Source organism: Populus alba, chromosome 10 (genome assembly GCF_005239225.2).
Source record: "Populus alba chromosome 10, ASM523922v2, whole genome shotgun sequence".
Lineage (NCBI taxonomy): Eukaryota > Viridiplantae > Streptophyta > Magnoliopsida > Malpighiales > Salicaceae > Populus > Populus alba.
In genome coordinates this window covers 20241508-20255201 of record NC_133293.1, presented here as the reverse complement: position 1 = coordinate 20255201, position 13694 = coordinate 20241508, and the positions used below count along the sequence as shown (strand labels likewise).

At 35.1% G+C, this 13694-nt stretch overlaps 3 protein-coding genes across 3 annotated transcripts; 1 reads left to right on the top strand and 2 right to left on the bottom strand.

Annotated features, from left to right (window-relative positions):
* Window positions 1-761: 761 nt before the first annotated feature.
* On the bottom strand, window positions 762-5051 carry LOC118059789 (transketolase, chloroplastic). The gene is made up of 8 exons (XM_035072762.2): window positions 4863-5051; window positions 3806-4417; window positions 3245-3335; window positions 2994-3099; window positions 2622-2904; window positions 2264-2412; window positions 2011-2164; window positions 762-1838 (listed from the first exon to the last, which is right to left on the bottom strand). The coding sequence occupies exons 1-8, from the start codon at window positions 5049-5051 to the stop codon at window positions 867-869; spliced, it is 2556 nt and encodes an 851-aa protein (XP_034928653.1). The 3' UTR covers window positions 762-866.
* Window positions 5052-6244: 1193 nt separating this feature from the next.
* Window positions 6245-6640, top strand: LOC118059787 (auxin-induced protein 15A). Its single transcript, XM_035072761.1, has one exon. It carries the CDS (start codon window positions 6245-6247, stop codon window positions 6638-6640), a length of 396 nt encoding a protein of 131 aa, XP_034928652.1.
* Window positions 6641-7006: 366 nt separating this feature from the next.
* On the bottom strand, window positions 7007-8380 carry LOC118060005 (F-box protein At5g49610). Its single transcript, XM_035073079.2, has one exon. It carries the CDS (start codon window positions 8319-8321, stop codon window positions 7035-7037), a length of 1287 nt encoding a protein of 428 aa, XP_034928970.1. The 5' UTR covers window positions 8322-8380; the 3' UTR covers window positions 7007-7034.
* Window positions 8381-13694: the final 5314 nt, after the last annotated feature.

The following is a 13694-nucleotide window of genomic DNA, read 5'->3' as shown; positions in this document are numbered from 1 at the left end:
ATATATATATAACAGATACTTGCAACCTTACAAGACATAAACAACAATTAAACCTTGAAAAAAAAAAACAGATTTGAATGTACAGCACTAGCAGACTTATCTACCTGTTCTGATTCTTGCGAAATGCTTTCGGGTAGTCCACAGTAACAGAGTTTCAATTAGCTGTGCAAAATTCCAGGCAGGCTGTCTCACATTTAGGCCGTAATGAACTTGGTGCAGTTTCAATGCATTGTGGAAGACAGCTATTGACACATGTTGTCAGTGGGTCATCGACTGCACATACCATGACAAGAAATGTCAAGATGAGGAAGGCGGCGATGATTTTCTTGATGGCCATTTTCTTTTGAGACTCAGCAAATTTTGAATGGACTATTAGGTTAATAAATAGGTGATGTTATTGCCTATAGTAGGGCAAAGAGCTACGGTTTTCTGGGAAAAGAGATGGTCTTCACAAGTTGCTATTAGTGGTTTGGAGTAAAACAAGGGAAAGCCTGAGGCATGCACGACCCTTGAAGCCTGAAGGCTACAATTTTCTGAAGAATTTAAGGTCCCCTGACCATTTGGAGAGCTGAAAATGTGGGATAACAGTGACATTCTCAGATATTTTTACTTTTTTTGGTGTCGTTTCTTATCATTTGGACAAGGCCACAAGTAATTTTGGAATATCACGTACCCACCCTCTTCTTGAGAAAACTGTAGTTAATCTGATAATAGCAGCTAAATGATCTAAAGGCAGGAGTTTTTTCACTTACCATGTAACATTCTTATTTCCTCACGAACTCATTTAATTCAAAGAGAAATATATATCAGATGTTTTTTGGTGTTTCTAAGAAGAACTGAAGTTGTATACCCTCTGTTCTATGGTACTAGTACTGAGAAAGCAATGACTTTGCAACCCTAGTTACATTCTCTTCAGTGAAACCGAACTTCTTAAATGTGTCCAAATATGCTCCACTAGCCCCAAACTCTTCCACGCCCATAACTATACCTTCTCTACCTACATACTCACTCCAACCCATTGAGGATCCAGCCTCGACGCTGATGCGCTTCGAAACACTCGATGGCAATACATGCTCCTTATACTCCTTTGGCTGCCTGTTGAAAAGTTGCCAGCAAACAAGAGAAACAACCCTCACTCTCCTCCCTTCTTTCCTTAGCATCTTAGCACTCTCTTCACAAAGACATAGCTCAGAACCGGTACCGATTAATATGATATCTGGCAAGCTTTTTCCAGAATTGTCACTTATAATGTATCCTCCCTTTTCAACTTCGTTTGCTGATGTTCCTTCTAAGTTTGCTGCCACCTTTTGCCTTGATAATGCAATGACACTAGGTGCATCTCTATTTGTTATAGCCTCTCTGTACGCACCAGCAGTTTCGTTTCCATCTGCTGGTCTGAAAACTAGAAGCCGTGGTACCGCTCTAAGTCCAGCAAGCTGTTCGATTGGCTGGTGAGTTGGACCATCTTCCCCGAGACCAATAGAGTCATGAGTCATGATATATATTACTCCTGCATGGCTCAAGGCAGAAAGGCGGATTGAGTTTTTCATGTAGTCTGAGAATATAAGGAAAGTAGCTGCAAAAGGGATTAGACCACTTCTATGCAATGCAATTCCATTTGAAATTCCTGCCATTGCATGCTCTCGTACTCCATAGCGAATGTTGCGACCATAGAAGGAGCTATGCTGGAAGTCTTGGGACCCCTGGAGATAGACTTTGTTAGAAGAAGCAAGATCAGCACTCCCACCAATCAGTCCTGGAAGCACCTTGACAAGTTGATTTAAGCACTTTTCGGAGTACCCGCGAGTAGCATCCACTGGGTCTGTTACAGACCACTCCTGTTGGGGTAAGAACAATGTCTTGTTAGTGAAATTGGTTTAGATCACGCTTCGTTGTCATTTCTGAACTTAATAAACTCCTTTACAGGCACAAAAGAACTGGAAACAAAGTAAACTAAACCTTCTAATGTTTCCAAGTATGTATATAGAGTTCTTGTAATCTGCAAATTACCGGTAAGCAGGTTTCCCAGTTAGGAGGCAGACCACCACTAAGAAGAACTTCAAATTCTGCAGCCTCCTCAGGATAATTGGTTTTGAAATAGTCGAATTTAGAGAACCACTCTTTCTCCAATTTTTCTCCGTGATCTGTCTGAATTTGCATTTCCCTGCAGTATATATTACATCACAATTATTTTTCTGACGAATTCTTAGGTGTGGCTGTAGAAATGAAGTTGCTTAGCCAGAAATGATTCAGTAAACCAGACCTATAGACCATAGGAATGACATGGAATGGCTCCCGACTATCCCAGTTAACTTTCTGCCTCATTTGCTTCACGTCATCTTCTTCAAAGGTTCCATGGTGAGCTTTCGATGTCCCTTCCTTTCTAGACAATCTCCCTATCAAAGTTTTCACCTGTGTATTTAGAAGATTACAAGTGCCAATTAGACATATAACTGGAAGTATTTGTTAAATTGTATAGAGGGTAGCTATGGCCTAGTCAATTTGCAGTTTTTTCATTTCACAATTGCTTCCCATGACATGAACTACTAGTGGGAATCTCAGAAAAATAACAAAAACTGAAATTGGTTTTTCAGTGAGCAACTTTTGATGAAGTCACGAACTCTTATGAAAGTTGGTTTTTCAGTGTCACCAAAAGCAGAGAGAAGAGCATCGTTGAATGAATCCATATCATCATGTGTGTTATCCACTGTGATTGTATTCCAACCAAGAGCCTTGAATCGAGCGGATATATCTTCAGAAAATGCCAGGCTAATCGGTCCATCAATAGTATTATGATTGTCATCGTAAATCATTGTGAGCTTGTGGAGCTTCCAATGTGCAGCCAAAGATGCAGCTTCATGCGTTATTCCCTCCATGGCACACCCATCTCCCATGATGCAATATCTACATCAAGAATCAGTATCACAACTATGGCAACCTGCACATCTTGATGCTATTTTTGCAAATGAGCTAGCTAGAATATATATACTAACGTCCGATGGTCAACAATATCGCAATCAGGCTTATTGAATCTAGCAGCCAAGTGAGCTTCCGCTAGGGCAAGACCAACCGCGTTAGCGACTCCTTGACCAAGAGGGCCTATTGGAAAATCATATATAAAGTAAATCAATATAAATTTCCATGAGTAATTAAGCATATTCACATTGCTCCCATATAGTTTATCCATCATATCAATACACGCTGCAGATTATCTTTTTTTAAAAAAAAAAAGAAAAATCCATACCTGTTGTGACTTCGATCCCATCTGTTACTGTATTCTCCGGGTGACCTGGGGTGCGACTCCCAAGTTTACACAAGCGCTTCAGGTCTTCTAGCTGAATGAAGCATGACATTGAAATTTGTAAATTTAAAAGCCTCAAATGTGCATAGATATATCTATGCTGGAGATGGGAACTACCGGGAGTAAAGCATACTAAAGTTCAAAAGATGCATGAATAGCCTAGAACAATCAAAATTAGGACTTCTGGTCTTTTACTCAAGACCTCAACTGGCTACTCTGTCTTTGCAGGAGGCTGCTAGACCTTAAAACAATAACCTCTTGTTGAACACACATTAATTATTCCTGTAATGATATATTAAGTATCGGTGTAGGTTGGCATAAACAACCTGATATAAATGTTAATTTCTTAATCAAGAACTAGATTTTCCCTGTTCAGGCAGGAGAAGCTAGTCTCAAAACCATTGAATATTTAATAGAGACAATATTTTCTGCAATGTAAATAGACACTTCAATTAGAAGCTTAAACTGACATAAAAAGTTACTGAGACTGAAAAAAGCCAATACCTGAACAGATTCGAACCCAGCAAGATGAAGGCAAACATACTGAAGTAAACATCCATGACCAGCACTCAAAACAAACCTATCCCTGTTAAACCACTTGGGGTCTCTTGGATTATACCTCATAACATGTCTGTATAAATAATATCCAATATCAGCCATCCCTAGTGCCATTCCAGGGTGACCTGCTTGTGCATTTTGAACAGCATCTACTATTAGCATTCTTACATTGTCTACACATCTCTTGTCAACCAATTTTTGAAAGGACTCATCATCAATATCATCAATGTTGCAATCGATGCTATCATTGTTTGTTTGTAAGTTCTGGCTTTTGGGTTGTTGAAATGCTTGTTTGAGTTCTTGCTGCCACGACAGTTTGTGGGTTTTGGATAGAGTGGCTGGTTTGGTTACGCGAGATTGTTTAGTTTTGAGAGAACTGCAAAGAGTGAATGAAGTTGGTGAAATTTTGTTGTTTTTGTTTTCGGGAGAGGGTTTGGCGGAAAGGAGAGAAATGCAAGGTTTGGAGAGAAGGGAAGAGAGAGCCATGGTGAAAGACAGAGATGGCGGTGCCTGCTGGCTGTGGTGCAAAGTGAGGCTATTTTGGCTGGGGAAGCTGAGCTGAGAGAGTTGAAAGGAGTCAGGACCCAGGTGTCAGACTGAAGTGAGAAGTCCTAGACTCCTAGTGATGTAGATTGTGTAAAAACTTGACATTTGGATGTGGAATGAGTGAGGAGTGAAAGAGGTGAGATCATGGAGTTTCATCAGGTACAAGTGGCAAGCATGCAGGGACAAACGTTCTTGTTAGTTTTCTCCACACAAAATTGCCATTTCTTTGACCATCTGATTAAGTTTTACCATAGTGTAAAGAGAAATGCTACTTGCCAGCATTTTACACAGTTTATTGGATTGCTGGGTCAACATTGGTTAAATCTTGGATGGGCCAGACAAAGTTGGAGAAAAGAATTCTTGATCCATACCTGCATGTCACCCTTGCGTCAAGTACAGTGCTAATTGATTGAAAACTCCTGCACCATGTACCTAGAATATAAATTATCCAGGGAACCAAATTTTCAATATCCATAGCAGTCAGCAAAGAGGGCACCAAGTAGGAGAATGGAAGGGTACAAATTGTTCTACAAGCTAGGGTGGCTATCATCAAATAGGAAGCCAAGGAGCCATTTCCATGGCACCCAAGATTGAGAGCAGCAGGGGTCCCCGTCCCATTGCATAACAGCATAGAAACATGAACCATATGCTTTGAAGGTGTAGTGTGGTGCTAAAAATATCAGTAAAATTTAATTCTCTTCACTTTAGATCTTTTAGAGAAACTCTAAGAATACCAGCATGTCCCTAATGTTCAAAAGATAATACAAAATAATTGAGCAATGAACTAGAAAATAGTGTCCTAAACTACCAGATCTTTTGGCATCATGTGAGAAAAATTTCCAACCTCCGACCATGCCCATATCTCTCCCTCTCCCCTCACAAATTGGGTAGGGAGAGGATGGAATCATTGAGATCATTCTAACCCATGTTTTCAAATTCTGTTGGCTATATGTTTAATTTGTTTGAATGGTGTGTCCTTGCAGAACATCTCTTCATACAGTAGTACCTAACAAAACTATGTCCTTTAAGCCAAATCCGTGTGCTAACTTGAAGTTCTCTCCTCTGGAAAATCAGCATTTGAAAGCAATATCTAATATTTGGTGTCTTGGGAAGATAACAGACCGCACATGAGTTTCTTAAGAAAACTAAAAACTATGCCAACTTGTTTCGAAGAACACTTGATTGAAGAAAAATGTGTGTTGATAGCTAATCATCAGAATTCAGAGGAACAAGAACTCCTAGCCTAAGATGATTGGCAGAAAAAAATATTTTAAAGGTTTACGAAATCCTGCAAAGGATCAAGAACCACCATTAGCAGATACTTAAAAAGGAAACTTGAACTCCATTTGAAAGAGAGTGCTGCAGTTTTTGCTGCACTTACCCGAGTCCTTAAATTTAGCGCATGATTTTTGACCCTATGAGCTTAGCTCCATTATGATATATTTTTATACACTTTCATGATTAGTACACAGTCATGGCACTGATATTATTCTCAAGTAGATACTTCATCAGGATTTGGAGCACACTTGTCTCTCTGGCCTATAAGAGTGAAGTGATTTTTAAAAATATCCAAGAGACACAAATTGCAATTTTTTTTACATAATTCATGTCAGAACTTCCCCAACCAGATCTATCCCATTTTTCTTATTATTATCTCTAAGAACATGATCAAACTAGCTATAACGTCTGCAACACAAAAGGTGCGTAAAAAAAAGATGGGCAAAATATGCCAATTTGTCAATTTCAACACTGTTAGACAAGTATAAAAACCACACATCCAGTTCCATATTTTCCCATCCCCTCTCCCTCTTTATATCCCTCTCTCTTTCTCATAGGATCATGGTACCACAGATGGTAAAGAAGGGCAGGTTTCTCAAACATCGTCTCTGCAAGTACCTCAATATCGGTATGAACTGGTTTCTGAAACATGCAACTAGTAACCATTTTCAAAGTCGGAAAAGCTGGTCTCTTTTGCCTAAGGATGAGTACTTCATACCAAAAGATGTTCCAAAAGGTCATCTAGCAGTTTATGTAGGTGAAGACTGCAAAAGATATGTGATCAAGGTTACTTTACTGCAGCATCCTCTCTTCAAGGCAATGCTTGATCGCACCGAGGAGGTTTTTGGATTCACCACAGGGCCAAAACTTTGCATTCCATGCAATGAGAACATGTTCAATAGCATTCTACACTGTGTAAACTCTCAACAGGATCATAAGTTTTTGTTATGTTTCTGAGATGCACTGTTTTTTATCTAGTTTAGCAATTTTGGTTGAGAGAAGAAAGAGCAAGAGAAGGGCGGCTTAATTGTACATTATTGAGCAGAAACTGTAATTGCAAATGTGTAATTCTGTTGTTCGTTAATATGTAATTTTCATGGCTTCAGCGCAACATACAAGGCAAGCTTGATATCAGTAAATTCCTGTAAACAAATTTAGCTTTGCAAGTCTAACTGTTTTAGAGTCAGAGCTAGCCCCGCTAATTTTCTTTGCAAACTACTTCAATCTTTGTAGAAATTTGTTGATCCTCTTATTTCAAGAGTAGAAATCATCAAGCATAAACAAATGCAAGGAATTAACCAGGTACTTAAACAAGATTGAATAGAAAAACAATACTAATCCACTGCCAATATTAATCTTCGACCACAATAATATGACTATCTAGAAATCTAAAACACAGCAGAAAAAAACTGAAGGCTAACAGCAGAATGAGAAACGATTTTGAAGAGGTTAGAGCAAAGAATTGTCTGAAACCTAATTGACCAATACTATATTTTGTAAGAGACTTCCTTCTCTTTGATTTTCTTATTCCTCGTTTACCTTGCGGATGTTTCAATGCAAATCCACCCGTCAAATCACTCGGCTCAAAATCCGATTGAAATCGGAAACATCCATGATTTACGTTGTTCTCTAAAGACAGCCGATCAATATTTCCGTTCTTGAAGTTGAAGAACGTCACGCGATGATCATATTGTTTCATTAGCACAATATCAGCATTGTAGAACGCAGCAGGCCTGGTGTCGGGTTCCTTTCTTCTTAAAGCTTCAAAGTTTATCTTATACCTCTTGTTCCATTCTGTTTTCCCATAATTCTCCATGACCCACAATTCCATGGAACTCTCATCTTCACCAATGCAGGTTACGGCGAGTTTTCCCATATATTCGACGAGTTCAATGTCCTTGCCCTTGTAATCCTCAGAAACTGATAGAGGTAGTGAAAACATGCTATAGCTTTCTTTGCTTACATGAAAAGCAATAATGTTGTTTTCTACCCATGTAAGCCAGTGAAGTGAGCCGGATACAGATACAGCAGGCTTGCGAGAAAGCGTCTCATGATTTTGCAACTTCACTTCATCCAATTGCTTCCACGTCCAAGTCTTCGAATCAAACAACTCACATCTAACCCAATAATATTGATAGAATTCTTTATCATGACACCGAGGTCTGGGCTGCGAGAACCTTACTATCTGGTAATGCAAAGGGTTCGATCTTATCACAATCATGCCAGTAGCTAAAGTATGGTATCGGGTCTTCGGGTTCGGGATTCTTCGCCATTGCTTGGTGGTAGGCTTGCACACATAATATCGTGGATGATGTGTTCGACAAAGCAAAATACCTTGGTTTGTTGATCCCTGAATCTCCACTCTGTCAGGTAAGAAATTGAGGGACAGTTTAGGATAGGACCTCCAAGTAGTGCTGTCAATGGACACAAAGGAGGAATAAAATATGTTGCTCATCATGCTTTGCATGAAATAACCGGATATAGTGTTGGTTCTTTGGTTATGAAGATTGGTGAAAATAGAGTCATAGGTTATCCTGTTGCATTCCTTGGAAAGAAGTCTGCATCTTCCTACAGTTTCCATGGATGAACGAGTTAGAATCTCATAGATGATATCTGAGCTAAAATCATGAGACTCCATGGCAAAGAAGAAAGCGCTTGGGGGATCTTGTTTCCAAGGGAAAAAAAATTGGTTTTGTAGTTGTGGGGGAAAGAGCAAGCAGGGCTAAAATATATAGGGGAAAGAGCAAAGCTGCCCTCAAAGAAAAACAGGATGTTTATGCGCTAATGTCAGTTTCCGAGTAGGATCAGGACTGTTCCTCCTAAAGTTAGAAAGAAACTTGGGAGGAAAGGAATTAATTTAGATCCCAAAACATTAATGGAAAAAAAAAAAAAAAAACACGTAGGGGTCTCCGTCTCCATCAAGGATGAAGAAAATTACACCCAATAAGAGTCACAAGTTTAAAGAAGAAATGACAGAAAGGCTTGGCACCTTCCTAATCATTTTGAATAAATTAAAGTTCACAATTAATTACATCGCAATCATAGGTTATATTATCGTAGGGTTTGCATTACTTATTTAACCCAATATGGCCATGGATAACATAATTTGATGTGATCAATTTCATCTGAGATTTGGCCCGATTGGCTTCCTGCATGTATAAATCTTTTAAAATACCTTGATAATACAAGATTCCTACTTTAATTAGCTGTGTAAAAGTCTGTTGGATAATACATGCATGGATACAGAACAAATGCTAATGCTGCTGCTGCAAGTATTGTAAAGATTCTGTAAAATTCACACCCCAACTTTACGGACAGTGAGATTGCTTCGAGTTTTGTCTTCTCTTCAAAGTTTTCTTGCGGAGCTCAGCGATCAACAGTTTGCTATTTAGCACTGGACTCAAAAAACTTGAATTTAAAAAAATAATACACAGTGTCGGAGTTTTTGTTATTATTATCAGTAATAACGGTAAAACAGTTTAAATTTAAGAAATCTCAATTTTACTTGTTGCTTAATTTATATTTTAAATTAAATTATATAAGAGTTATTTTAATATATAATTTTTTAAAAAATAAATTTTGAAAAATAAAATATCAGTTTCGTTTTAGTTAAGTGACAAAACTCATAACTTGGATTATGAATTCCACTCAATTGAATTTATATTTTATTTTATTAAATGATAAAAAATAAAATAAATAAATCTATAATATCAAATGATAAAATTCAATAAAAATAATAAAATCAAAAGATAAAAAAAAGTAAAAAATAAAAATCAAATGGCCAATTAAAAAAATTCATGGGCAAGTCAATAAACTTGGTGTTTTTAAACCAAAAATTCATGCAAGTGTTCTGGCACAATTTTTTTCCTTGGTTTTATTTGTTAAGGACAATTTTGGCTGGTTTCACACACTACTAGTTTTGGTTGGAGCTGGCTCGTTTTTAGAAGATTCCGTTTGTTATTATTGTAATAGTTCTTTAAGAAAATATTTTTTACTTTTACAATATATTAAGATGATAATTTTTTTTAAAAAAATTATTTTTAATATAAAAACAAACAATATAAGAAGAATCGATGTAAAAAAATAAAAATATTAATTAAAAATAAATAAAATATTTTTTAAAATATAAAAACAAACAATTTCAAAACATTGTTATACACAGAGAACAGGCTCTTAAGTTTTTTTTAATGATGATGGGCCTCCTTTCTTGAAGCCCATCCCATGCTCCTACAAAACAACAATGCGTGGGGGCACAGGGGAGGCTTCGCATGCCTTTGCCTGTACCCGTTTTTTTTTTTTCCGCCTTGTATACGGGGCTTTCATGTTTTTTTGACAACGCGTAAATATTAGTGTCCTTATCATGCTATCTCGACTTTGAACCGCGTGCTAGCCACTCGAGATACAATTTGAATTCTTTAATCAAATAATTAAAAATATATATATTAATCTTCTTAGTTATTGTAATAAACAGTTAAACTGGTCCGGTTTTTGTTAATGTTAATCAGAGATCAAACCGGAAGAAAAAAAAAAGGATAACAGTGAGTAATTTTGTAATGTTCTTCCACCTCCCTGCGTTGCAAGTAATTAGTCTCCTCTGAGCTTGTGGTCCAGTGGTGGTGGAAGAAACTTTTTTTTTTTTTTTCTGTATCAAAGTTCAAGCTTTATTTTTGTATACTTGTCATCTCTGTGGTATCTTATATATTTATTGGGCTTGCATAATGTTTAATGAGCCCGGAAATTAGTTGTGATGCACGTAAACTGACCCGGACACCTCGGGTTACCAAAAAAAAAATAATTAGTCTCCTCCAACTCTATATCTTAACTGATTAGGTCTTGAATTTAAGTTTTAAAAATAACCCATTTGAGTTTTATAATCTTTAGGATGTCTAAAATTAGTTAGGATATATATATAAATTAATCCAAACATAAAAAAAAAAAAAAAAAAAACAAATAAAATAATCAGTGCCCGGCAGCAGATAGAGATATGCACTAACAAAATTCGTAAATTTGCCACCTTCCTTTTATAGGTTTCCGGCCTCGTTGGAGATCTTGCCAGAAAAAGGCCCGGTTCATTAGAGTTGGGCCGATTGGCTTCCTGCATGTATAAATCTTTTAAAATGCTTTGATAATACAAGATTGAAGATTCCTACTTTAGCTGTGTAAAGATTTGTTGGATACAAAACAAATGTGCGCTCGGATTGTCCCCATCTTTACGGACAGTGAGGTTGCTTCTATCTTCTTCTCTTCCAAGTTTTCTTGCCCGCGCCTTCTCTTCAAAGTTTTCTTGCGGAGCCCAGTAGTCAACGATCTGCTATTTAGCGATTACTAACCATCATTCTCCGCCCATCATAATTTTTTAAAAAAATCATTGATTGTATAAATAGTTTCAATGTATTTTTTAACATAAAAAAATTTAAAATATAAATTAAAAAATTCATCTAAGTATCTCATTAAATAAATTAATAACCACTTATGTAAGTAAATGGGAAGAAAATTGTTAACCAAATTTTTTTTTTTGATAAAATTAAAAGATGAATATAAATAAAAATATTCAACTATACAAAATAAAACATTCATCTAACTGTGTTTATTGGATTTATTTATTGAAATCAATAAAAGATAAATTCACAACCTAAACAATTCATGACTTAAAATATAAAATATTGGAAATTTTTAGTATTGTCATTTAACTTGATATAATGGTTTTAAATCTAAAAAATTTCAACTCTCGACTTTTTGTTTAGCTTAGATTTTGAATTAAATCATATGGGACTTATTTTGACTGTATAAATCCTAAGAAATGGAAAAATAAACATTTTAAGTTTACTTAGTCAACTCGCAAAACTTTTAATCAAAATATTTTACTAGTTTATATTTATTTTTTATATAATAAAAAATAATAAAACATATTTGTAAATAATTTAATATTAGATAATAAAATTCAATAAAAATTTTATATTAAATAATGAAATTACAAAAATTACAAAAGATCAAGAGAAATAAGTGTAAAAAAAACAAAGGGAAGATCGCGGGCATGTAATTCAACTTGAAATAACGGTTTTTTAAACAAAGATTCATGCAATTTTTTCGCAACAATTTATTTATTTATTTATTTTCCTTGGTTTTATTTGTTGAGGATATTTTTTGCTGGTTTCACACGATAATAGTTTTGGTTGTAGCTGGATCATTATTGGAAGCGTTGTTAAATATAGGACCAGGCTCAAATCTCTTAAGGATGAGCCTCCTTTCTTTAAGCCCATCCCGTGCTTCAACAATACAGCGCGCGTGGGTTTAGGAGTGCTCATTTATAATATTTTTATTATTTAACTTGCCTTTACTTGATTTATTAAAATTAAATAATACAGATATTGTAGATGATAGCAAATTAAAAAAAACTATTAAATAAATATTATGAGTTGGGTGTGAGTTAAGATTTTTAAAATTCGTTTAACCCAACTCAACTTGTATATCCAAATATAAGTAACATGTTTTCCTAGGATAAATAATTTTTTTTTTCTCCCCCCTTATTTTCTTTCTTTCTCACCTTGGTGTTTATAATCGTCTCTCATTCTTTTAATCTCTTTTCCTTTTCTCTATTCCTTGTATTCACATAAATTATACTTGTTATTTTTTAAGTTTGATTTGATAAAGTGACGTAGTATTTTATAATATCAATATTTTTTATTTGGTAACCAAGAGACCATAAAAAAACAAATAAGAATTTCAAAAATCCAAGCTAAAGTTTCATTTTTTTAAAATCAAATCATAAACCCATAAGTACTTTATAATATTTTCTTACTAGTCTGTTTTTGTATCATGTTGCACTTTAATTATTTGATAAAATGTTTGCCAGCTATTTTTTTGTTTTGTTTTATTTTTACATAATAATTTTTATATTATTCCTGGTATATAGACATTTTAAAGGTTTTATCTAGTTCTAATAGTTGCAATCTAATATTGTTTTAGGATCATCAAAGAATAAAATAATTAATATGCCTAACTCGCGGATATTTCTAATATTATAAAAATTTTAGCCCAACTCAATATATTCAACCCGCTCGAATCTAAAAAAATTAAATAAACTAGATTTATATTTTATAGAATTACAAAAATTAAATTAAATACAATTATAGATAAAAAAAAACAACCCACTCCATAAAACACTTATATATAATTACGAGGGAGTCCTATATGCCTGGCCCAATATTTTTGTTCTTCTTGCATGGGACCTTCTTTTTTTTAAAAAAAAAAAATGTCACAACGCATAAAATGTTAGCTCCGATCATAGCTCAAACCTCCATCTCGATTTCAACCCGTGCACCAACCACTCGAGATACATTTTGAATTTGTTAACCAAACGATTAAATATATATTAAATTTCTTAATTGTTTATATAAATAGTTAAATTTATCTCACATTATTTAGTTGTTTTGTTATTGTTAATATTAATTACTATTTAAATTGAAAGAAAAAGAGGACAACAGTAATCCTGAAATGTTCTTCCAGCTCCTTGCATTGCAAGCAATCAATCCCTAGCGGATAGAGACATTCACTAGCAAAATTTGTTAAAAACGAGTTCTTATCATCTCCCTCTTCAGATTCAAGAGAAACTGTATAGTTTTCAGATCTTATTCAAGTTTAGATCCGGAAAAACGTAGATTTTTAGATCTCCAATTCAACCCGTGTGAGCCATTTTTTATTAAAACAACATAAAAACCCACATCAACCACTAGAATAACTAGATTTCAGTATGTTACTATTTTTTTATTTAAATTAAAATTTCATTTTTTTTTAAAAAAACTGATCTTCCGTTTTCTCTGGGATTGGAACCCCCCCGAAAAAATAAAAAAGTTTAATATCGACCAGAAACAGAACTTGGACAATCCAAATCTACAAGGATCATCAAGTACATACATGTTTCTCTATTAATCTTCCATTGTACGCTCTTGGGTGCCTCGGCACGTAAATCCACTTTTATTCTGTGTATACAGAGAATGAAGAATTATATTGT